The following is a 26,305-nucleotide window of genomic DNA, read 5'->3' as shown; positions in this document are numbered from 1 at the left end:
TCCCACAACCAATACACACCCTTGTCCACTCCCAGGTCTTCTTGCTGAAAGACATGGGGGAAAAGAATAAGGGAAAGGATTATTTGGCTTTTGGTTTCTTTCCCCACCCTCTTTTCTTTCATCCTTTCCCCACCCTCTACTCTGTCATGACCTCACTTAAGTGGAACACTATATCATAACCCAGAGATTTGTCCCAGCCATGGAGTCATACAGACCCTCTGGTCTCTCTATTCCTGCTGAAGAGTTGTGCTGGAGCCCAGGTGGAGGGAGGGGATATGGGGGTTCAGGCTGTAGGGAATCAAGGGCCCCCTATTCCAACCCCATCTTCCTACTCAACCCACCCCCACCCACCACTGGGACATTCTCAACATTTTCACACCAAAAAGTGGGAAAATGTTATTTTTAGGTATATTTTATGAATAACTTTCATTATGAATATGGTTGGTAACCATTGTGTATGTTGTTAAAGATACAAAATGTTGGGGGAAAAATGAATGCTATACTTGTTAGATGCTTTCTGGATCTATTGACAGGATCCTGTGGTTCTTTTCTTTTATTAATGTGGTGTATCATGTCTATTGATTTGTGAATATTGAACCACCCTTGCAACCCAGGAATAAACCCCATTTGATTTTGGTGAATGATTCTTTTAATGTACTGTTGGATTTGATATGCCAGTATTTTGTTGAGAATTTTTACATCCATTTTCATCATGGATATTGGCCTGTAATTCTCCTTTTTAGTGCAGTCTTTGTATGGTTTTTAAATCAAGGTAATGCTGACACTGTAGAATAATTTGGGAAGTTTTCCTTCCATTTCTATTTTTCAGAACAGTTTAAGAAGAATAGGTATTAACTCTTTTAAATGTTTGATAGAATTCCCCTAGGAAGCCACCTGGCCCTGGACTTTTGTTTGTTGGGAGATTTTTTATTATTGATTCAATTTCTTTGCTGGTTTTCAGTCTGTTCAAATTCCCTATTTCTTCCTGTTTCAGTTTTTGTAGTTTATATGTTTCTAGCTTTATCCATTTCTTCCAGATTACTATTAGCATTATAATTTTTATAATATTCTAATTGTTTGTATTTCTGTAGTATTGGTTGTCATCTCTTCTGTCTCATTCATGATTTTATTTATTTGGGTCCTTTCTCTCTTCTTTTTGATAAGTCTGGATAGGGAGTTATCAACTTTATTAATTTTTTCAAAGAACCAGCTCCTAGTTTCATTGATCTGTTCTACTCGGTTTTTTGGTGTTTTTTTTTTAATTTCTATATCATTTTTTTCTGCTGTAATATTTATTATTTCCCTTCTTCTGCTGGCTTTAGGCTTCATTTGCTGTTCTTTTTCTATTTCCTTTAAGTGTAAGGTTAGGTTGTATATTTGAGATTTTTCTTGCTTCTTCAGGTAGACCTGTATTGCTATATACTTCCCTCTTATGACTGCTTTTGCTGCATCTCAAAGGTTTTAGACTTGTCATGATTTCATATTTATTTGCTTCTATGTATTTTTTTTTATTTCTTCTTTAGTTTCCTGGTTAATGCATTCATTCTTTAGTAGGATGTTCTTCAACCTCCATGTATTTGTGGTCTTTCCAAACTTTGTGTGTGTGTGTGTGGTTTTGATTTCAAAATTTCATTGTGGTTGGAAAATATGCATGGTATGATCTCAATCTTTCTGTATTTGTTGAGGTCTGGCTTGTGACCCAGTATGTGATCTATTCTGCATAATATCCCATGTGCACATGAAAAGAATGTGTATTTTGCTGCGTTAGGATGAAATGCTCTGAATATCTGTTAAGTCCATCTGGTCCAGTGTGTCATTCAAAGTCATTGTTTCCTTGTTGGTTTTCTGCTTAGATTATCTGTCCATTGATATAGGTGGGGTATTATAGTCCCCTACTATTACTGTATTATTATCAATTAATTTATTTGTTTGTTATTAATCATTTTACATATTTAGCTATTCCAAGTTGGAGGCATAAATATTTACAATCGTTAGGTCTTCTTGTTGGATAAATACCTTTATTATGATAAAGTGGTCTTCTTCATCTCTTGTTACAGTCTTTGGTTTAAAATCTAGTTTATCTTGGGGCACCTGGGTGGCTCAGTCAGTTAAGCGTCTGACTTCGGCTCAGGTCATGATCTCACGGTCCGTGGGTTCGAGCCCTGCGTCGGGCTCTGCTGACAGCTCAGAGCCTGGAGCCTGTTTCAGATTCTGTGTCTCCCTCTTTCTCTGACCCTCCCCTGTTCATGCTCTCTCTCTCTGTCTCAAAAATAAATAAACGTTAAAAAACAAATTTTAAATCTAGTTTATCTGATATAAGTATGGCTACTCCAGCTTTCTTTTGACATCCATTAGCATGATAAATTGTTTTCCATCCCCCCACTTTCAATCTGCAGGTGTCTTTAGGTTGAAAATGAGTCTCTTGCAGGCAGCACATAGATACATCTTTCTTGCTTTTTTATCCATTCTGATACCCTATGTCTTTCAATTGGGGCATTTAGTCCATTTACATTCAGACTGATTCTTGCTAGATATAAATTTAGTGCCATCGTATTACCAGTAAAGTCAAAGTTTCTGGAGATTTTCTCAGTTCCTTTCTAGTCTTTGTTGCTTTGGGTCTTTCTTTCCCACTTAAAGAGTCCCCTATAATATTTCTTGCAGGGCTGATTTAGTGGTCATGAACTCCTTCAGTTTTTGTCTGGAAAACTCTTTATCTCTCCTATTATGAACGATAGCCATGCTGGATAAAGTATTCTTGGCTGCATATTTTTCCCATTTGGCACATTGAATATATCATGCCACTTCCTTCTGGCCTGCCATGTTTCCGAGTAGAGATGTGCTTCTTCCCTTATAAGTTAGGGACTTCTTTTGCCTTGCTGCTTTTAGGATTTTTTTTATCTCTGTATTTTGCAATTTTGATTACAATATGTCTTGGTGTTGGCCTGGTTTTGTTGATTTTGATGGCAGTTCTCTCTGCCTCCTGGATTTGGAAGTCTGTTTCCTTCCCCAGATTAGGGAAGTTTTCAGCTATAATTTCCTCAAATAAACTCCAGTTTCTCTCTCTTCTTCTTCTGGGACTTCAATGATACCAATGTTATTACATTTCATGGAGTCACTAAGCTAAACTTGCTTCGATGTTACCCTCTCTTAAGGATCCATATCAATTTTTCTATTTCAGAATGAATTTCACATTTCAAAACACATTTTGGAGGAAAGCTTAAAATGAGAAGGAATGGTACTAAGTAAATTTTTACTATTAAACATAGTTTGAACACACAAAATGAGCTAAACATTTTACCAATATTTACCTGTGGTACAGATTTCAGGCATCCTTTCCTTTTTTCCTTCATTCACACAATAAATATTAAGTGATTACTCTGTGTCAACATTGTGCTAGGCTTCAGGATCTACATTCAACAAGGCAGACTCATTTCTTACCTTCACAAAGCATACAGTCCACTTGGGAAGATGCCACAGAGCTCCTATCTACCCCCTCCCAGAAGTGGTATTTTATGGTGATTAGCATTCATAATGAATAATTATGCCTTCAATTTTTTGACTCCCATTGCCAACAAGGAAAGCAATGCTATTCATTTTGGGCTAGTCAAAGTTTGAAACAGGTAAGTCATCTGGATATTCCCAATCGTCAAAAGCAGCCCCCATGGTTATCATTTGGTATATGGCACCACTTGGTGTGAAATGTGAGAAGTGCTACATGAAAATACTACAAGAAAATTATAGTTCTAATAGATTTACATGGATTTTCATTGTGACCTGGTAAGACTGCCATAAAAGTAATCAAAAACATAGTTTTGTTTTTTCCCCTCCACAGTGGCTACTATAGTTATCTTACAAATGGTAGGCTTTCATAAATGCTTGTTAATTGAATAAATAATTGAACTTAAAGTCCAAAGACACTCTAATGGAATACAGATTTTAATAGATTCTGTTCTTTGGCCTCAGACCACAATGAAGGGAATGTATAAATTCAGCCCGTATATCAGTCAATGATTATTGATGAATTAGTGATTCTTCAATAACAATCCCAAAGCTTATCAATTTCATACAACAAAATTTCTTGTTCATGTCATGTCTGTTATGAGTGCTGATAGCTCTTCAGTCAGAGGAAGGGGAGGCTAGGGAAGCAAGTGCTAGAAATGAAATGCTTCCACCTAGAAGTAACACATAACACTTGTACAGACATCTCAATGGCCAATGCACATCATGTGGTTCTACCTAACTTTAAACAGGGCAGGGAGTATAATCTCCTGTATGCCTGAAAGCAGAGAGCACCAGACATTGGATATTGTGCAACAATAGTAACACCTTCCGCAAATCTATACAATCAATGAGTTTTCTTCCTAGGGACAACAAATATACCTATTTGCTGGGAAAATGCTTCCTCTTTGTCATCTATTAATCTCAATCTCCCTTAATATGGTTCAGTCTTCAGATCTTTGCAGGTATATATGTCTGAGTTTAAATCTATCAAATGGATACAACTCTTGACCTTCATTCCCAGATGCTGTAAAGTCAGTACTCTAGAAAAGTGCTGTACAGTATACAAGTTATTATTAATATTATAATAAGGAAGTCTAGTCAGATTTTATCATTCATTAATTTGTTCATTCCATTAAAGAAAAAATAAAGACTAATAGCAGTTGAAGATTCAGCACTGAGTGGAAAAGTTTGATAGCCAAGCAGAGAACTTGATCCAGAATACAGTCTAGGTAGACTCTCAGTGATAAGGTTCAGGGAAGGGAAGATGGAGTGTCTTTTAAAGCTAAAAGACTGTCTCTGTTCCATTTTAAGGAAGCAGAGTGTGAGTGGGCTGACTACGTACATCTGGTTGCTGGTTTTGAAAGCATTGGGCTGGGGCACCTTGATGGCTCAGTCAGTTGAGTGTCCAACTTCAGCTCAGGTCATGATCTCATGGTTGGTGAGTTCAGGCCCTGGGTCGGGCTCTGTGCTGGTAGCTCAGAGCCTGGAACCTACTTTGGATTCTGTGTTTCCCTCTCTCTCTGCCCCTCTCACACTAGCATTCTCTCTATCTCTCAAAAATAAGTAAACTTACACAAAAAAAAGCACTGGGCTGGCTGTTTAGAGGACCTCTGTCTCAGTGGTTCAAAATTATGGAGTCCAGTTGTCTCTATTGGGGATGTAAGGTCCCTGACGCTAGGCTATGGCATGCAGCTGCCTCATGTCTGAGTCATAAGTATGTCACTCAGTCAGGTCTGCACTAGCATCAGCAAGCTAGGTGGCCAGGACAATAAGTTGAATACCTAGATTCTCTACCTGCCCCATCCTTTTAGACCAAGTAAGGCAACCTGTCATATGGTCCCATAACATTTTTCACTTACTTTATATAAGTTTAGTCATCACATTCTAGTGCCATCTAATTGCCTATCTTCCCTACTGTACTATAAGGAACAGCAAGGCAAGCATATGTCTATCCGGATCACACTATATCCCTAGGACCTAGTATAGTGCTGGACCCAAGGTATATGTGCAGTGAATATTTTACCTAAAAAATGAATGAGTTGGGCACTTGGGTGGCTTAGTCGGTTAAGCATTTGACTTCTGCTCAGGTCATGATCTCACAGTTCATGGGTTCATGCCCCACATTGGGCTCTGCATTGATGGTACAGAGCCTGCTTCAGATTCTCTGTCTCCCTCTCTCTCTGCCTCTCCCTACTCTCTCAAAAATAAATAAATATTTTTTTAACTTTTTTTAACATTTATTTATTTTTGGGAGACAGAGCATGAGCAGGGGAGAGGCAGAGAGAAAAGGAGACACAATCCAAAGCAGGCCCCAGGCTTTGAGGTGTCAGCATTCAGCCCGACGCGGGGCTCGAACCCACAAACTGAGATCATGACCTGAGCCAACGTCAGATGCTTAACCGACTGAGCCACCCAGGCACCCCATAAATAAATATTTTTAAAAAAAGAAAACATTTACTTTATTTTTTTAATTTAGATCCAAGCTAGTTAACATACAAAAATAAAACACTTTTTTTAATTAAAAATGAATAAGGGTCTATGCAAGACACTGCTAAGCAGGGAGATGGAGCAGACTGGAATATAATAAAACCAGAATTCAAAGTCTGTGGAGAAACAATATGATAAACAGGGGTGAAGCCAATGTTTGTGAGAAAGGAAGTTTATGCAAATTGGGGGAACCAAATTAAGAAAAAGAATATAAAATTATAAATACAAAATGTGATTTAATTTAAATACAAAATTACACAAGAATATAAAATTACAAATACCTCATTTTGGAAGAGATTCATGCAACTGAGGGGACTTGAGGCTTAAGCATTGTTTCCTTCACAGTAAATGCATCTCTGGTGTAAGTGGACCAATGTACCAAATACTGTTGAGTCTCTGAAGAGTGATAAGATATCTCTGCTAGGGAAAGTCAAAGATTTCACAAAATACATAAATTGTGAGCTTGATCTTACAGACACAAACAAGGTAAAGAAATTGCTGAACCACATCCTGAACCACACAGGCAAGAAAAGCTAGAGCCTGTCTGTGGAAGAGTGAAAAGCCTATTTGCTAGGATGGGGTTGGGCGGGGAAAGCCTTAGGATAGTGGCTCTCAAAGCATGATCCTAAGGTCAACAACATCAGCAGCACTCAGCTCCAGCCCAGATTTATCCAATGAGAAACTGGGGCTAGTGCACAGAAATTTATAGTATGACAAGACCTGCTAGTGATTCTGATGCAATTAAAGTTTGAAAACCAATGCCTTAAGAAGTTAATTGAGCATCAGATGAAGCTACTCTTACAAATTTAATTTCAGGCTGCTATCCACGATGGAGAGAAATGCGAAAAAAGTATTATGACAGAAAGAGGGTGAGAGAGTTCTCTTCATCTCACACCCCAAAATAAATTACAAACTAAAAAGCTAAAGTAAAAAATGCAACTAGATATTGGATAGAAGAAAAGTTTATTTCAGCATAAGGCCAATAATAGAATCTGTAAAGGAAAAGATTAATAGACACGATTTCACAACAGTTTAAAACATTTGCACCATTAACAAAATTGAAAAGCAAACAACAAACTAGAAAGAAATATATGCAATATATATCTCAGATAAAAGGCTAAAAATTTCCATTTTCTTTAAAAAGATAAATAGCCTATAGAAAAATGGACAAAGAATACCAACTGCAAATTCTCAAGAGAAATACAAATGGCCAATAAACACGAGAAAATATTCAAGTTCACAAAAATATATATATAAATTAAAACGGAATACTGTATTTTATTTAGCAAATTAGCAAGCATTTTTTAAGATAGAAACAACCTAACCATCCACTATTTAACTGTATGGTTGCTTATAGTAGAATTCCAAGGTGCCATTAACATTAATAGCATAAAAAATATTCATGCCATATTTGAGTGGGGGGAAAAGCTGTTATAGAATAACATAAACAATAATATCCAAATTTTTAAAACAAATTCTAGATGGATATAGAGTTTTAAAAAATGTACAGCTCTTGAGCAAAATGTTACCATTGGTTAGCTCTGGGTTGTAGGATTATGATACCTTTTCCTTTTGTTACTCATACCTTTCTATTGTCTCTTTTATGGAATAAAGATGTATGCCTTTTCTAATCAGGAAAAAATTAAGCTGTGCTACAAATGTGATTTTAAAAAGTTGGAAGAAAGGATGATTCAATAGCCCTTTAGTCAAAATTATAGATCGCAAACTCTACAACTTGGTACTTTTTTGAGATCTGAGGGTTTCATCCCTGCCGCCACCACCCTCCCTTTAAGAGGAAGGAGCGGAAAAGGGAGAGGCAAAAAATGAAACTGGAAAACATACTCCAGCTAATCAAAGAACATCAAGTAGCCTCTGCCTTGTGATTATGCTAAAGGACATGTAAACATTGTGATGCTCTTATTTACTTCTCTGGTTAAGGGAAAATCATGTGGGTTTGTTTGTTTGCTTAAGTAATGCGCTGAAGTGGGGGGGTGGGGGTGGGGTTTCTCTTACTGCAAAATGTTTTGAAATAAAACTTCAGCCTAAAATGTAATGATTTCGTTTGGCACAAGGCTAAGCGAGAGCAAAACAGTAACTTAAAATGGTCCCATACCACCCCCTTGTGGCTTCCACTGTGTCACATCCGGAAACAGCCCAGCCAGAGGAGAGAAAGAGGCATACTGTTCTTCATAAATTCAACAAACGTGTCCATTCCCTATTCGGTGGCAGGTACTAACTATACTAGGATTAAAAGATACCACTAAATCTCTTCTTACTTTATTCAGGCCACGGCTGCATTCGTAAACATTCACTTATTTGGGCTGAGTATACACTTAAAAGTTGAGGTCATAAAAATTGAGCCTCACAAACTGTCTCTTTAAAATCAGGCTTTATCTTCTGGGATACAGCTGGAGGGATCGGAGTAAGGTCTGTGATTATTACTCTCCAGCGTTTGGTTGGGTAGCATGTGGTAATCAGAAAAAGCACAATGGCCATGGATGAAAAGACACAGATTGCGGCCCTAACTATCCGAGTGACCTTGAGCATGTGATAATCCACATGGGCCTCATTCATCTACTTAACAATTATTGTAACCCGGGTGCTGAGGTTACAAAAATGAATAAAATCTAGTGTCTAGTCCTTTGCTTTTCTAATTTGTAAATTGGGACTGACAACTTCAATTTACTATTAAAAATTAAACATATGACCACACTTGTACAGAGATCATTTATGAAACCGTGTTCACAAATTTACTTATGCTTGTTCAATTTAATCCTCTCTACATCTGCTCCTAGTAGCTCACAATCAGAAAAAGAATTAAATAATCAAATCCAATCCCCCATTATTTCACATTCATTCCACCGGGATTTCTTGAATCAAGGCTTCCCACTGAAGCCTAGTAACGACTCATCGATCTTCAAGATTTTCACCTTCTTGCCCTGGTAAACAGCATCACAGCCCTGCGTAATTCTTTGAAGGGGCCTCGGTAAAACCGTGACTCTGCCGTCTCCCTTTACATACGCAGCAAGCATCTGCCACTCTGGGGCTTGAAATGCCATTTGCCACGCCTAACCCGTCCCAGACCACTCTAGCACGCCCCCTGGAGGAGCCGGGTGGGAAAGGGGCCGCTGGCACGCAGCGCTTCTCCCACTTCTCTAGGGGCGGGAGAAAGGGCTGAAAGCCCGCCCGGGGCGGGGGGGGAGTCCCCTTGGTGGCCTCGTCGGGAGCAATTCTAGGGAGTGGAATCACCCGCTCCGCATGGGAGGGGCGGTACCCCGTCCGGAAGAAGCCTGCGGCGGCGCAGAGGTGCCAGCAGGGGGCGCGGGCCGAAGGGCCACCCCCGGGCTAAAGGCCGGTGGTCCCTCCCAAGTCTGGAGTGCGGCGTGGCCTCGCAGCCCGATTCCCCCCCCCCCCCGCCCTCCCCCCTCTCACTCTCACCTAGTCACCTCCCCGCCTAGTCGGCGGGCCCCTGAGGTGCGCGGCGCAGGCGCGGAGCGAGGCGGTGAGTGCGGCAGCAAGCCTGGGCCTAGGGCCTGGCGGGCAGGGCGTGAGGCGCGCGGGAGGGAGAGGGGCTGCCCCGCAGGAGCGCCCGGGAGCGCGAGGGCCACAGTGGCGCGGCCCCTCCTCCCGCGCTCGGGCGCCTTGGCCGCCGCCGCCTCGGAGCTGCGCCTGGGCTGGCCGGACAGGCCCTGGGGTCCCGGTGAGTGTGAGGGAAGAGCGGGCCGGCGGTGTGCGGGCGCAGCCTCCCACGCGAGAGGACATGGAAGACCGGACGGCGTCTTTTAAACTGAAACCCTGCCTCCGTTTTATGGCGGGATGCCGGCCCCTCCCCCATCCCGAAGGCAGTTCCCCCTCCCGGGGAGGACGCCTAGGCCCCCTGCGGCTCTTTCCTTATGGCGCCTTTGGGGCCGGGGTTTGGGAGTCCCCGCTGGTCACCCGGCCCCTGTGGGCCTGGCGCGTGGCACGGGCGTGGAGGCGGCTGGGTCCCGGAGGCTCCTGCGCGGCCCCTCCGACAGTCGTGTCCTACGGCGGCTGGGCTCCCGCCCCCGGTCGTGCGGGGCGGCTTCGAGACCCTCTGGCGGCGCATCCCTTGTTCGCCCCGAGCCACAGCCGCAGAAAGCAGGCGTTGGTTCTGGCGCTCCAGTCTCAGGGCGGTGGCCTCGGCCCCTTGTTAGGGTGCTTATACACCCCTTTGGTTTTCTTTTTCAGCATAACCTGGGACGCAAGTAATTTGAAGCAGTTTATCTCTTTACAAAGATAAAAATTTGTATTTCAGGGAAGACACTCAAGTTGGGCACACAGTTGGTTCTAGTTCAAAGACTCTCCCGAAACATTTTTATGTTTCAATTCTTTTAACATCTGGAGCGTATATACTTATTTTGAAATGAGGCTAGAAAAGAACTTGCTGTTAAAATGCTGTTGTAAAAATAGAGCTTTGGATTGTAAATACTTGCCTTATTTCTGTATCTGCTAGAGAATATTTACACTGAGTGAAAGGCCTTAAAATGTTGATCTTTTTGATACAAGTACTAACTGCCTGTTAATGTGGTGTTTTGTACATTCTTATTGAAAAAAAATGACAGGTGGAAAGAGGCTGATATGTATTTTTTAAGTTGCTTTTAAAAAAAATTGTTTCATGTGTCAAACATGAAACATATACATTTTTACAAAAATGTAAAATGTTAAGGTATATATACCTCAACATAGGGAAATGCCTAGATGTCTATACCCCAAAATGCTAATGGTTTTTCTGGGTGAATAGATTCTAGGTGATTTAATTAACTTGGTTTCTAAACCTTTTCTTAATTTTCCTGCAGTGACATGTATTACATGTGCAGTTTAAGTGGGGAAGAGGGAGTGAATGATAAGTTGCATGTGATTCAGAATCTTACCCATGAGAGGAAGACTAGTGAGCAAATGTTTATGTGACATCTCTGAGTAAAAAGCCAAACTTCTTCATCAGGGTAGTTATGTATACAAAAAGTCCATAAGAATATTTGCTGAAATGAAGGATGGATAGCATTTTTGGTCTTGAGTAGGCATCTTAGCATCCTGCCAAAGCGGGGGGTCTGATAAATGTTTGGATATTGTTCAGCCCTGAGTAGGAGTCAGACCTTTCCTGATCAAGCTGATCCTATTCCTCTCACCTGAATCCATGCCAGCTTGCAACATCAATTTTAATGCCATGCTTGGTTTCCTTTCCTTACTTTTTCATTCTTCTGGTTGGAAAGAATTTGAAGTGTATTCTGAAATTGCAAGAAGATACTGTAATGTTTGGCTGACAGTTTTAGAGCATTTAAAACATGAAGTGTGATGCTCTGGGCTTTTTAAATGTTAGAAGCATACAGAAGAGATATTAGGAATAAGTCTTGAAATTTTAGTTTATTACATAATGGGAAATTTTTGATTTTTTAAGGCACTTGACTGGGAAGGGTTCAAGGAATGCTATTTGTGGTAGGTGAGGCATGATAGATAGATAGATAGATAGATAGATAGATAGATATAATAGATATTTCTATAAATCTCACTGTTGTCTGTTTCTTTGGGTGATTTCCTTCCCTTCCTCCCGGTGGTGGCTAAGTAAGAACTGGAACCAAGATGTAACTTACTGGTGATAGTGATTAGCAATGAAAATTACTTACACAGAGTTAGTTCAGAACTCAGAAGGCATGCTTTTTCATCTCTGGTTCTGCAACTTAGATGACTTGACTTTCCCTGAATCTGTTTCCTCATCAGTAAAATAAGATAGAGAAATGTTCAGTAAACTAAAAAGCACTGTCTTAATACTGTGTTATCACATCACCTGTAGTGCTAATTAATACACCCAGAACCTAATGAAGCAGCAGACAGTATGTACACTTATCATTAGAAATGAGATGGTCTCACTAATGGTACCAAGTTCTACCTGCTATATATATTGCTTTGATGGTAAGAAAAGCAGCATGTAAAGGTGGCGGAGAAAACTTCAATATCTTTTTCTGACATTCCTTACTTGCCCATTTCTACAGTGAAGGAACACTAACCTGAAATGGAAGAGGTAGTTCTGATTCTGACACTAATCTGTTACTTGAATTGGGGTGATCTCTTTATTTCCCTATTTGTTTTCAAAGCATGTGCTTTAAAATTTGATCTTTATTCAAATTCCCACTCTACCAGTTATTAAGATTGTCTTTATTTAATCTTACTATGCTTCAGTTTCCTCATCAATAACAAGGGGTAAATAATTTTGAGAGACTGTTGTACATTTATCATGTTATAGGATTAAATAAGATAAAGTAGGTGCACAACCTGTTACGTGATTGGTGCTCAGTAAGTGGTCATTGTTCTTATATTGTTGGATAATCTATAAGGACTTAAACAGTTTGAAGTCTGATTTGGTTTGCTTTCATTCTATTTGCTTTCATTATGGCTGAATAAAGTAGGCTGATTTATATTCCTGTTTTGGTGTTAAAATATAGCTATAGCTTTAGAAGGTAAGTTTATTTCAGAGAAATATGACACATATATATTTATCAATTTTTAGTGTTTATACAGTATATCCAAAAGCTTATTTATACTTGAATTATTTCCATATAATTTTCTAGTTAATTAAAGACCTGGTGCCATTGTATTCTTGAGTCTCAGAAGTGAACTACATTTTTGCTTATATGACTTCTGTTGTGTATTTTGCTACAGGCTATTTTTTTACCATCTGTGAAAACTTCCCTGTAATTCATTTCTCCTCACCACAGTATTAAGAATTATACCAAGTAAGTGGAATGTGGCAAAACCAATTAGTCAATTTTATAACAGTCTGTGGAAATTCAATCACTTAATGATGATTTGATTAATTGTTTGAGTAAATGATTAATCATTAAATGATTGCTACCTGTTTTGTTCTCAGTAGAGTGTTGAATGTGACCTTACAAGTAAGAAAAGGATTTTTTCTTGAAAATTGTATTCTGAGCTTCTATGTGATGAGTATATTTTTTGAAAGTCAGGAGATAAAGATTTGTGACAATATTTTTTGAAGGCATTATATCCACCTTTAGATTGAAAAGTGTATCAAAATATTCTCAGTTGTAAGAAATTATTCTTAACATGGTACCATAAGAGCAATTTTTTTTAAATAAAAGCTAAGAGTACAGCTTATTGTAATTGTCCAGTATTCACAATTACATGAACATTTGAAATGGATTTCTCAACCTCACCAAGAGAAAAAAAAAAAAAAAAAAAAACAACGCAGATATTGGTGTCCTACTTTTAAACTTGATCAGAAAAATAAATCCAAAATACAAATGGAGGCATTATTTAACATTTCTCTTAGGAAATAGATTTTCAAGTGGCACACACATTTCTTATTGCCAATAAATTCTTTGGTTAGGTGGAATTTTTATAAAATATTAACAGTCTTTATTTTTGATACTTTTGTTAAAATTTTTCCATTTTCAGATTGAAAAGATATGAATGAATATCCTAAAAAAAGAAAAAGGAAGACATTACACCCTTCTCGTTACTCAGGTCAGTAGACTTTTAAAGTTGGGCCATGGATTAATTCCCATACAATTGTATTCTTACCCATTTTCTCATAAATGGATCAGATAACAGTTAAATATCTGGGTCCATTTTCAGGTAAGAGAAAACTTTAAATTCTCTGAACATACATTGTTCATTGTCTACCATGTGCTAGGCACACATCGGAACTTTACAAACATTATTTAATACAATTTAATGGTTGATAGATACTTAAAATTAGATACCCAAGGTTGCATACTTATACAGCATAATTGAGATTTGTCTGTGTGATTCCCAGACTTGTTCTTAAGGCACAACATTAACCTTGGTGGGAGATATTTTGCATGATTGCGGAAAAAAATGTTTTATTCTGTACATTATTTTCAGAAATGTGAACTTCCATTTTGATTGTGTTATTTTAGATCTTTTGGTTGAGGTTGGCTCTGCTGTCTTGGTAGCAAGAGAGGTCTTAAGAAGAGAAGTCTTTGTGACCACATGTATTTGAGACAGTCTCTAGCATACCTATTAACCCACCCAAGCTACACATTCTTCATATCTGAGGAAATTAAATCTAGTTCAGTGCTTGCCAGCTCATCCCATACAAGACTTGAAATGACTATTCAGAAGCCCTAACTGATCCTCAGACCATTTCCCCTATGCCTTGGGTTTTGCCTTCACTATATGGCAGATCTTGGTAGTTAATTCAATGTTTTTTGCAGTTAATACATTATCACATATTTATAATTTGTGGAATTCTGACTATAAGGCAAGTCTATTTTTGTGTGCTTCAAGGTGTTATATTGTAAATTGTGTAATTTGTGGTTCTTTCAAAGCTCAGTTATCAGGTCTGAAATGTAGAAGCTTTCAGAATTAAGGGAAATGTTAATACTTTATTACAAATATGAAAATTTCAAATATGAAAATATGTTGGATAATGGGATGGCTGTTATTAAGTGTATGTATGTTTATCTGGAATTTGTAAAATTTTGCTCTTATGTTCAGATTCCTCTGGAATAAGCAGAATTGCAGATGGATTCAATGGAATTTTTTCTGATCATTGTTACAGTGTTTGTTCTATGAGACAACCAGACTTAAAATATTTTGACAACAAAGGTATATCTAATATTTTCCGAAATATTCTTTAAGTTGCTTTTATGTATTTGTATTTCTTTGAAAATGTGGGTGAAAATGATGATTTCTAAGTGGGCAAGTGTTTAAATTTCTTTAAATGTAAGGAAACAATTTTTTGTAAGAAAACAAGTATGTGAATTTTTTATTTTTAATGTTATTTCAGACCTATAAATAAAAACACATTCTCCTAAGTCCATTTTAGGTGGCTAGGAGTTGATGGCAAAGTGAGACCAATCCAGAGTTGGGAGGATTTATGAAGAAAGGTTAGGAATAGTATTACGTACAGTTCTTCCACTTAGCTGTAGTCTAGAGGGCTAATGGAAGGAAGAAACAGGGTGAATGATTTAGTGTTTTTCAATGTTGCATCTTCTATTGAGGCTTTTCTAGAGCATTGGGTAAATGATAACAACTTGCATTTGTTCTTTTCTTTGCAACCATCAAAACTGCCAATTTCCTTGAACTCCTCTCATAGACACAGAAACATAAATTTTTAAAAAACATGAGGCGTTGGAGACATCTGTGTGAACTCCTGTTTGGCTTAATAGAGACATAGATGGTTACATACAGAGATATTTATAGATATGTCTCTGTATATCTGGCAGTGTACACACATTTTTGGTCTGTTAGCCGAGAGGGCCTAAAAGAAATGACACCCCAGTAGGAGTGAGCACACCAGTGCCCAGATTTTGGTTTCTAAAACCATTCTCCAGTAAAAAGAACTGGTACTTAGAGAAATGGCTGATTCTAGTTCTGAAGCAGGAAATATATGAGACTGGAGCATTTTGTAGTGCCAGAAAATAAGGAGGTACTCAAAACACATACATACACACACAATACAGGTATGTCAAAGGAACACAGGGGCTGACTGAAAGAGCTCCCAGCAGCCAAAGCTGAAACAATTAGAGAGGAAAAAAAAAAAAAAAAAAAAAAGAATTATAACCCAAAGTATAAAATAAATACACATGAGTTCATACTGATATGACTAAGTAAATAAGAAAGGAATTTTTTTTTTAAGTTTATTTATTTATTTTAAAAGAGAAACAGAGCATGCATGGGGAGGGGGAGAGAATCCCAAGCAGGCTCTGCACTGTCAGCACAGAGCCTGATGTAGGGCTCAAACTCAGGAACCATGAGTTCATGACCTGAGCTGAAATCAAGAGTCGGATGCTCAACCGACCAAGCCACCCAGGCACCCTCATGTAAGAAAGGAATCTATACAGAAGAATTCCAAGTTATTTATATGAACACTCCTCCCTCAAGGAGGTGGAGCATGACTTCCCACTCCTTAAGTAAGGACTGCAAGCAGGGACTTCCTTCCAAAGTAGAAGAGTGACTTTACAGCAGAGAAACCTGCTAAATACTACTTCAACCAGGTAATCAGTCTATAGTAATAAATCATGTTAATAGTGTGTACCCTTTATATGATGTGGTAAAAATGGTAGTTTGCCTCTCTGGTCTACCTCCAGTAACCCATAATCCCAGTCTAATCATGAAAAAAACAACATTTCATTAATGGGACATCCTACAAAATACCTGACTTGTACTCCTCAAAACTGTCATGATCATCAAAAACAAGGAAAGTCTGAGAAACTGCCACAGCTAACAGAGGCCTAGAGAGAGATGACAACTGAATGTAATGTGGAATCTTAGGATCTTGGAACAGAAAAAGGACATTAGGTAAAAACTAAGGAAATCCGGATAAGTATGGACTTTAGTTAATACCATCTTATCAGTATTGGTTATTAATTGGAACAAATGTACCATCTTTTTGTAAGAGAATAGAGAAACTGGATTCAGGTTATGTGGGAATTCTGTGTACAATCTTCTCAAATTTTTTTTTGAGAACTTCTAAAAATTTAAAGTCTATTAAAAACAACACTGACATGATGTTGAAGCCCAGCGTTTTCTATTGACCTGTATTTCAGTTTCCCCATGCTAACTTTAAAACATTGGGGCTGGGCTAAGGGAATAAAGGTTTATTCAAAGTCAGAAATTTAAACTTAAAATTCCTGAGTAACTTTAAAAAGTAGATTGTAGTACAAATGGGGCACACGGAAGCAAAAGCAGTTGCTTGATTGGACAGATTTTTTGGGTATCTGTGGTATATGGATAACATCTCTTTTCCTGGCTAAATCTAAGTCCTTTAGTTCCTATCAGAATTCAAAATTATATCGAAAACGCTTAGTGCTTTAGTAATAATTAATATTTAATACTTTGGTATAAATAATAAGTATTTTTCCAAATCTCTTTCTACAGATGATGATTCTGATACAGAGACATCAAATGACTTGCCAAAATTTACAGATGGGATCAAGGCCAGAAATAGAAATCAGAACTACCTGGTTCCCAGTCCTGTACTTAGAATTCTAGACCACACTGCCTTTTCTACAGGTTAGGGAAACTAGTTAATAGCATTTATTTATTTTATATACATTAATAAAATGTGTAAAATAAATTTTGTACCAATTATTTATTTAATAGGTCTTATTTAATGATAATAATAGACTTATTACATTTTTTCAGAAAAATCTGCTGATATTGAAATTTGTGATGAAGAGTGTGACTCACCTGAATCAGTCAACCAACAAACACAAGAAGAGAGTCCTATAGAAGTTCACACCGCTGAAGATGTTCCAATTGCTGCAGAAGTGCATGCAATTTCTGAAGATTATGATATAGAAACAGAAAACAATTCCTCTGAGAGTCTCCAAGACCAAACTGATGAGGAGCCGCCATCTAAACTTTGCAAAATTCTTGACAAGAGCCAAGCTTTGAATGTGACTGCCCAGCAGAAGTGGCCTTTACTGAGAGCTAATAGCAGTGGCCTCTATAAATGTGAACTTTGTGAGTTCAACAGCAAATATTTTTCTGACTTAAAGCAGCATATGATCCTGAAGCATAAGCGTACTGATTCAAATGTATGTCGAGTATGCAAGGAAAGTTTCTCTACCAATGTGCTTCTGATCGAGCACGCCAAACTGCATGAAGAGGATCCCTACATTTGTAAATACTGTGATTATAAAACAGTGATTTTTGAGAACCTCAGCCAGCACATTGCAGACACCCATTTTAGTGACCACCTTTATTGGTGTGAGCAGTGTGATGTACAGTTCTCCTCAAGCAGTGAACTCTACCTACATTTCCAGGAGCACAGCTGTGATGAACAGTACTTGTGTCAGTTTTGTGAACATGAAACAAATGATCCAGAAGACTTGCATAGCCACGTGGTAAATGAACATGCATGTAAATTAATTGAGTTAAGTGATAAGTATAACAATGGAGAACATGGACAGTATAGCCTCTTAAGCAAAATTACCTTTGACAAATGTAAAAACTTCTTTGTATGTCAAGTATGTGGTTTTCGGAGTAGACTTCATACAAATGTTAACAGGCATGTTGCTATCGAACATACTAAAATTTTTCCTCATGTTTGTGATGACTGTGGGAAAGGCTTTTCAAGTATGCTAGAATATTGCAAACATTTAAATTCACATTTATCTGAAGGGATTTATTTATGTCAATACTGTGAATATTCAACAGGACAAATTGAAGATCTTAAAATTCATCTAGATTTTAAGCATGCAGCTGACTTACCTCATAAATGTAGTGACTGCTTGATGAGGTTTGGAAATGAGAGGGAATTAATAAGTCACCTTCCAGTCCATGAGACAACTTGATTATTTTCTTTAACTGCCATAATATTAATGTAAAATAATAAATTTGACTTTTGGAGATGTTAAAATAGATGATTTTAAGCAACTTATGAGAATCGTCTTTAACAAGTAAGATTTTTTTTAATTGTCCCATTTTCTTAGCATTGCTACATTTTTCATTACATTTATAATGGTATCCTAAATGTGGTATTTTCAATGCAGATAGTTCATAGTTTTAACCACTATTGGTGTCTTGTTTCTTACATACGCTCTGATTTCATGAATTGATGAGAAAGAGATATACTAAAGAAACTAGACCACAGTTTTCCTTCTGTAACCATGAGTGCTATTAACTTTTTTAAACTCAAGACAAGCTCAGTTTTTTATATATAAAGTCATTAAAATGCAATGTAACATACAATTAAGTCCACTGATACTCCCATTAATAAGAACCCAGACTCTCCTTCTTGCATGCCCCATCAGGAATTATCCTCAAGGCTGTCAGTAGACTCTCCATCTGTGTAATTCTTTTAATAACACTAGGAGGCAAAAGTTACAATAGGAAGCTAAGATCCAGTTTTGTTGGCAGTCTTTATTTTATTCTGTTTCAACCCCTATCCATGAGTTAAATAATTTAAGATAGGAGTGAGGAGGAACTGGTAAGGGCATTGACAATAAAAAGTAACATTTTATAACTCACAACCTGTTCACAATTTATTTTAAGTTATGCAACAGCAAAGTCAGCCCAAACTTCCAATGTCAAATCATTTATTGACTGAGAAAACCCACTATAGTGGGTATATTAACACTGTAGTGTTAACATAGAATTACGAAGATCTGAGAGATAAGGTGTTCTTGGTTTGTAGATGGCGGTCTTTATTCACGTGCTGTTCTCTTTGTGTACAAGTCTGTCTCCCAAATTTCCCCTTTTATAAGGTCACCAGTCATAACTGGATTAGTGCTAACGCTAATGATCTTATTTTAACCTAGTAAAGACCTTATCCCCAAATAAGCTCATATTTTGAGGTACTGGGGCTCAGGACTTCAACATATGAATTGGAGGATGGGAGGAAGAGATATAACAACTACAATTCAATAGCAGCTTCTTAAATAGCAGTATCACAAAAATAGAATTTTGTCTATCATTGGACTCCAATAAACACTGCTGCTAACAATATTCTTGTTCAGGAATATTGATATAGTTGAAGAGACCAATTTACAACATATGGTTCTCCCACTACAAGAACCATGGAAATGTAGCCTATTTTGAGAATGGTGGCAGCAACAAGTTTTTAAAAACCATTTTTATCTCTACAATTGTCATATATTGTATAGTTATATTCCTAGAAACTCATCTGATTGGAACATTCCAGGTAGGGTTACCTGATAGAAATGTTTCTTAGAAGACTTAAAATCATAGTGGTTTAAACAGGCAGGGAATCTTAGAAACCATTTGGTGTAAACCCTCCAGTTTTCTATTGTAGAAATAGGCCAAGGTCACAACATCAGTTGTAGCAGACAGGAGTGGAATCCAAGTTATTTGGCTTCTAGTCTAGTGTTGTTTCCATTACACCATGTTACATTAAGATCTAAGGTTTGTCCTTGGTGTGTTTTCCATGACTACTTAACTTAGCCACTCGGCTACCTTCTTGGTAATTCTGTTTTTATGCTTTTTTGATATACAGCTTCAGGAATTTTATTTTCAGGAAACAAACTTTAAATAAGTAATGCCTTGGTGGGTTTTTTTTTTTTCCTCAGTTCTGTATTTTACTGCTTTACATTTGATCACATTAGTAATCAAAGTGATTGTAAGGAAACCTCAGGAAATATTAATCCAAGTTTTAGAACCATATATAATTTTGTACTTTTTGATGAATCTGCAGCTTAAGGCCACATCTCACTGACAGTTTGTCCAATAAAAACTTTTTACTTTGACTCAGCTTTCAGATAAGTTGATGACACCACAAATTGCTTGGATAGCTGGTCTATATTTCTAGCTTAAAAAACTTCTTTGTAAAAACAACCCTACTTAAAAAGAAATTTTTCTCATTACTCTGGGTTTTTTCTCCTCAGAAACAATTCCACTGACCTCTTTTGTGACTTGAACCACATTTCAAGTCTAAGAATACATAACTGATAGTGATGTTTATTAGCACTACAATAGAATTCTTGGCATCAAGAATTCTTGGCAGTAGTGTTGGGCCATTTTTTTTCTTGTTTTTTTTTTTTTTTTTTGTCTTCACGTTACTATTAGTTATTACTTATGAAATTCCAAATTTCCCCTGTACTCCAAAATTTGGAAGTGATTGTGCACTACTCAAAAACTTCTCTTCCTGCCTGCAAATTTGCCAGTTTTACCATTTAAAATCACCTGTCTTTGGTTTCCTGAATACGTGTCATCACGTATTAACCAGTTTCTCCATTTCACAGGGCCTATAGCCTGTTAGGTGATTGCTGAGTTGTTGGCAGGTGTAATATATACAAGTTTTTATTTTTTGGTTGTTTTTTTTTTTTTTCCAATAGACTAACACTGTCCCTAATTTTTAAATCTGATTTGCAAAGCACTGTATTACTTAATTCCTGGCACTTTACCATTAACCTTACTTTGCTTGTTTTTGTCAGTATAACTACCTTTTGCAAGAAGTTTAATATATTTCCCAAACTACTATGATTAGTTTTTTAGTAGAATTTTTATGTCTAAAAGCACTACAAGCTATAATATGAAAAAGCTAATAAAAATCAAATGGCCATGGGGTGCCTGAGTGGATCAGTCAGTTAAGCGTCCAACTCTTGATTTCAGCTCAGGTCATGAGTTTGTGAGTTCAAGCCTCGTGTTGGGCTGAGCATGGAGCCTGCTTGGGATATTCTCTGTCTCCCCTTCCCCGCTCCCTCTCTCTGTTTCTCCCCCACTCATGTTCACTCTCTCTCTCTCTCAAAAAAAAAAAAAAGCCTTAAAAATAAATAAAAAATCAAATGGCCACATTCGGAAAGTAGATTGGCTTACCAAATATCAATACTCGTTAAGAATTTAAGTGAAAACAAGTAGTTAAGGCCAAATGTTAATCCCAATGGAGAAGCAAATTTGGTTGGTCAGGTTTACCCTACAATTAGCACAGTCTCATTCCTATAAATTAAAATGAAATTTGGGGATATATATTTCTTTACCTGTAACTTTCAGTTCTGATGACCAAAGATAGAGTATTTACAAGAATTTTTAGACATGGTACTTAGGTTATGGATTTACATATACTCCTTATATTGGTTTAACTTTCCATAAATTAGTCTTTTAAGACAACATTCAACTCTAAGAAGAATGTGTACATTTGTATTGTATAATATAAATTCACAAAGCTTAAAGTTGTCAGGTGCCTGGATGGCTCAGTCATTAAGCATCTGACTTCAACTCAAGTCATGATGTCCGGGTTCATGAGTTTGAGACACACATGGGGTGAGCATGAGCCCCGTTTCAGGTAAGTCCCACCTCTCTCTCTCTCTCTCTCTCTCTCTCTCTCTCTCTTTTTCCCTCTGCCCCTTGTGGGATTCTCTCTCTCTCTCTCTCTCTCTCTCTCTGCTCCTCTTGGCCCCTTGCTCACTTGTGCTCTCTCAAAAAAAAAAAAAAAAAAACACTAAAAGTTATGATATGTAATTCACATTTATATGAAGTGATATGTTCAATTTGTAAATTTAAAAACTAAAAATTTTAAGAGTAACAGTTGTTTGAAGCCTACTTCCATACAAGTGATGGAAAAATAATTTTCCTGGATAAAGACTTTGCATTTTAAAGCATCAGTTACCACACTTCCTTAAGTTCATTCTCCTTAATAATCTTAGTGTTAAACAGGTAACTACTCAAACCCAAAATAAATCACATTTGTGAAGAGTAATTTCTTCATTCTAAAAAGAAGCAATTTTCTCACTTTGCTACATAGGAATATTATATTATCTACTAGTATTATTCCCACAGTTAAAGAAGGATGATTATTTAGACAGTTTTTGTTTTTTAAGTAGGCTCCATGCTCCAACACGGGGCTTGAACTCAAGAGATCAAGATCTAAGCTGAGATCAAGAGTGAGATGATTAACCGACAGAGCCACCCAGGCACCACTATTTACACAGTTTTTTTAAAGAATTTTTGTTACCAAAACCTTTAAAATCGTTACTTATTTTTGGTTTTAAAAAAGCAAATGAATATAACTTGGATAGGCTTTCTCTTGCTGAAAATATTGAGCTGAATGACTTATGCCCTGAAATTTTTAATAAAAAGTAGGTTTTGAATGAAAACTCAAAAGTTTTCTAGTTTTTAATCTTACCCAGATAGTGTCCACTACCAAAAAACATTATAGTTGAAACAATTGACACTTTTGTTGCCCTTCTTTTTCAGAGTAACCTGAGACCAAGAATTGGAATCATACCCATCAAATGTAATTTCTGGTGGGTAATTTTTTCTTCTTTAATTCTCTATTTAAAGGCCATTCACCATTCTGTTCTGAATTTTGATTGGCTGAAGTTTGAGAACATTAAATTCTCTTCTGTCTACCCTGTTCGTTTTATTAGGGTTGCCTCTTCTTTTTATGGCCTTATTCCTGTTTCTGAAACGTATTCCTCAGACAAAATCTATGGTTAATTACCCTCATCTTTGCAACTCTTACACACCTCCATTTGAGTCTCCAGAAGGTCTAAAAGAGTAAAGTTTTCCCAATGAACAAGGTGAGAGTAAATTTGTTTTCTTTAATTCTTCTATTCTCCTAACTTAAAATAAGTTACTTCCTTCATACCATATACCACATCACTTTTTTCTATACCCTCTAAATATTTTATATGTTCCAATCTAACAGCTGTTTGGCTGTACTGAATTTATAAATTTCAGCATATCTATCTTGGATTGTATGAAGCAGAATATCATGGCACAGATCTTAGTAAATACTTCTTTATGGTTACAAGATTATAGTTAAATTCCTTATGGCACTGATCAGTTTTCTTTACTGAATAATTAAAATGCTCAGGTAGAGGAACTAGCCTAGAATGACAGAATATTAGTCTATCTGGGAGGGACCTCAGAGGTCATCTAATCCAAACTCAAGTGCACAACATATAAACATAATTGTATGTGGTATAAGTTTTATTTTCATGGTTGTAAATTATATGTTAACTATCACATCAAATCTGATTATTAATATTTTTACTTAGGACAAAACTGATTTTTTAAGAAAAAAACAAATTGATTTGAAGAAAAATATGAAGTAAATAATAATGATACATGGGCATGGAAAAAGGACTGTAGGTGATACATGAAAGACTAAAATTTGAGAATACAAAATCCTGATCTAAGCTTCTTGTTTATAGCTTAGAAAAATGGTTCTCTAATACCATTAGTCAAATGTTTTTTAAGCTAGAGTAAACAAAACTTCTAATTCCCCACTACACTTCAAAAAATTTTCTTTAGAAAAATAAAATGTGCCCTATTTGGGGGGCACTTGGGTGGCTCAGTTGGTTAAGCCTCCAACTTCAGCTCAGGTCATGATCTCATAGTTCATGAGTCAAGCCCCATGTCAGGCTCTGTGCTGACAGCTCAGAGCCTGGAGCCTGCTTCAGATTCTGTATCTCCCTCTTTCTGACCCTCCCTAACTCATTCTCTCTCTCTCTCTCTCTCTCTCTCTCTCTCTCTCTCTCTCTCTCTTTCTGTCTCCTCTGTCCCAAAAAAGTAATAAATATTAAAAAAAATTTTTTTAAATGTGCCCATTTTTTTCACAAAATGTTATACCAGACACCTAAAGAGAGAAGATGACATATTAGAGAGTACTGGACCAAAGCATATGACTTTGATATTTGATCCCTGTTTGCTAACTATAATTGTGTGACTGTAACCATGGACAGTGGATGTAATGTTACTAAATTTTTCTCAAACAGTTCATGGACTCTGCAGCTCCTTAAAAACGTCTATTTCACTACTCTTCAGTTTGACAAATAGCTATAGGATATTTACTATCAAGCCATGTGTTCAGGAATATAAGAATAAATAAACTACGGTTCTTGTCCTCAAAGAGATTTACCACATAAGGTAGAAAATGCTTCTCTGTCACCTTTCTGAAGTCAATTCAGTTAAATATCAAACTGAGTGACTTTTGCACTTCTAAGTATTTTTTTAATGCATGAGACTGTCATAACATTCTTTTATGTGTTGAAGTTTTTTGGGTTTGTTTTGGTTTTCTTTGGGGGTGTGTGGGTGGGTTGAGTTATATACATACACATAGTATACCTGTGATTGAAATACTTCCAAAATATTATCCAGAGTAGCTAAAGTTTATATTCCCATCAGCAGACCATATTTCCCTACATCCTCACCAAAAATTAGTATCATACCACTTTTTAATTTTCTGCAGATCGTAGGGGCATAAAGTAGTACATTATTATTATTTGAGTTTGCATTATCTGATTGCTAACAAGATTGGAAATGCTTATGAGACATTTTGGTTTCTTATTTTGTGGACTGCCTCTCCTGGTCGATTTTCAAAAGTTCTTTATAAATTGTAAATATCAGTCCTTTGTTTTCTATATACACTGCAAAAAAAATTCCCAGATTATTATGTTACTAATGTCTTTTGTTGAACAGAAATCTTTAATGTAGATAGATCCATTACATTTTCCCTTTACAAGTTATGCTTTCTGCATTTTGTTTACAGAATCTTCTCTAACCCCAGTGTCATAAAATTATTTTCCTACATTTTCCCCTAATAATTTTCTGGATATACCCTTCATGTCTACATCTGAGTTTCTTTGTGTGTTGGTATGATTCAAGTTGTTTGTTTTTTCATTCAAATGTGACAATTTCCCTAATACTATTTGTTAAATAATGCATCTTCCCCCAGTGATCATGATATCAATTTTATCATATATCAACTCCTCATGGGCATGACTGGTATATGAATCTTTGTACTTATTATATTCCTCTGTTCTAGCAACAGTATCACAGGCTTTAACAGATACAGGATGCTTACAATATTAGGGCTTTGCAATATGTCTTAACATCAGGTAGTGTGAACTTATTTCCTCTACTCTTTTTTTTTTTTTTTTTTTTTTTTAATAATCTGTAAACTCAACATGGGGCTTGAACTCACAACCCCGACATCAAGAGTTGCGTGCTCTTCTGACTGAGCCAGCCAAGTGCCCCTCCTCTACTATTTTTTTTGAGAACTTTTTAGTTATTGGTGGACTTTTTTCTTCTTCCATGTAAATTTAGGATTAGTTCTAATTCCATCTAAAGTCTTGTTGTAATTACATGAAAATTATAAATCATTTTAGAGGGAATTAACATCTTTACAATGTTAAAATCTTTCCTTTTGTAAAAATTGTGTATTTCTCCTCTTATGTCTCTTTTTAACGTTCTTTTGAATTTTTTCATAAAGGTCATTTGTAGTTTTTGTAAAGTCAATGCCTGGATTCTTTACAGTTTGGGTTGTTTTGACATGTTTATTTTCTAACTGGTTATTACAGGTATATTGGAAGGCTTCTGGCTTTTTAAACATTGATTTTGTATACAAATACCTTGTTCAGGTTTTAGTCTTCTTAGTTCTAATAGCTATCTTTGCTTAATTTGTAATGTAAATAATCATATAATCTGCTATAAATAACATAAATTTAAGGAATTAAATGTCCCTAATAGCTCTTTTTTTCTTATCACAGAATTTGGTAGTAACTTCCACTATTATTACTAATGAGCACCATTATTAATGAGGAGAAGTAGCAATAGCAGGCATTCTTTTTGTTTGTTTGTTTCTAGTCTTAGATGTAAGACTCCTAAAGTTTCCCCAGTAAGTATATTTAAAGGATATCTACTATAGGTTTTGGTAGGTAGTTTTATCAGGTTCCTTAGTTTTCTAAGAACTTTTATTATAAGTAGGTGTTAAACTTAAGTAATGACTTTTTCTGTACCTATTAAGATAAATATATGAGGTTTCTCCCTTACTCTGCTAATATAAATTACATTTGTTGATTTTCAGATGTTGAATTATCTATGTATTCCTAGGAAAATCCTATTTAGA

The 26,305-nt window shown here is 36.7% G+C and overlaps 1 protein-coding gene across 3 annotated transcripts; it reads left to right on the top strand.

The window, feature by feature from the left end:
• Positions 1–8,983: 8,983 nt before the first annotated feature.
• ZNF639 (zinc finger protein 639) lies at positions 8,984–25,981 on the top strand. Of its 3 annotated transcripts, XM_049629565.1 has the most exons (8): positions 8,984–9,688; positions 12,664–12,737; positions 13,420–13,488; positions 14,485–14,595; positions 16,870–17,004; positions 17,137–17,840; positions 22,648–22,697; positions 22,821–25,981. In XM_049629565.1, exons 3-8 carry the CDS (start codon positions 13,431–13,433, stop codon positions 22,888–22,890), a joined length of 1,128 nt encoding a protein of 375 aa, XP_049485522.1. In that variant the 5' UTR covers positions 8,984–9,688; positions 12,664–12,737; positions 13,420–13,430; the 3' UTR covers positions 22,891–25,981. The 3 variants fall into 3 exon arrangements, with proteins under 3 accessions (XP_049485522.1, XP_049485521.1, XP_049485520.1); XM_049629564.1 differs by lacking the exons at positions 22,648–22,697; positions 22,821–25,981 and having other exon boundaries at positions 9,208–9,490; positions 17,137–18,376; XM_049629563.1 differs by lacking the exons at positions 22,648–22,697; positions 22,821–25,981 and having other exon boundaries at positions 9,208–9,688; positions 17,137–18,376.
• The last annotated feature ends 324 nt before the right edge of the window (positions 25,982–26,305 follow it).

The sequence above is a fragment of the Panthera uncia genome, chromosome C2 (assembly GCF_023721935.1).
Source record: "Panthera uncia isolate 11264 chromosome C2, Puncia_PCG_1.0, whole genome shotgun sequence".
NCBI lineage: Eukaryota > Metazoa > Chordata > Mammalia > Carnivora > Felidae > Panthera > Panthera uncia.
This window is presented reverse-complemented; position numbering and strand designations above follow the sequence as displayed.

What these genes read in the sequence shown, in the direction of transcription:
- ZNF639 (XM_049629564.1), top strand. Translation starts at nt 13,431, where the DNA reads ATGAATGAATATCCTAAAAAAAGAAAAAGGAAGACATTACACCCTTCT. An exon ending in ACACCCTTCTCGTTACTCAG is followed by an intron (nt 13,489 to 14,484) that starts GTCAGTAGACTT and finishes TCTTATGTTCAG; the next exon opens with ATTCCTCTGGAATAAGCAGA. An exon ending in AAAATATTTTGACAACAAAG is followed by an intron (nt 14,596 to 16,869) that starts GTATATCTAATA and finishes CTCTTTCTACAG; the next exon opens with ATGATGATTCTGATACAGAG.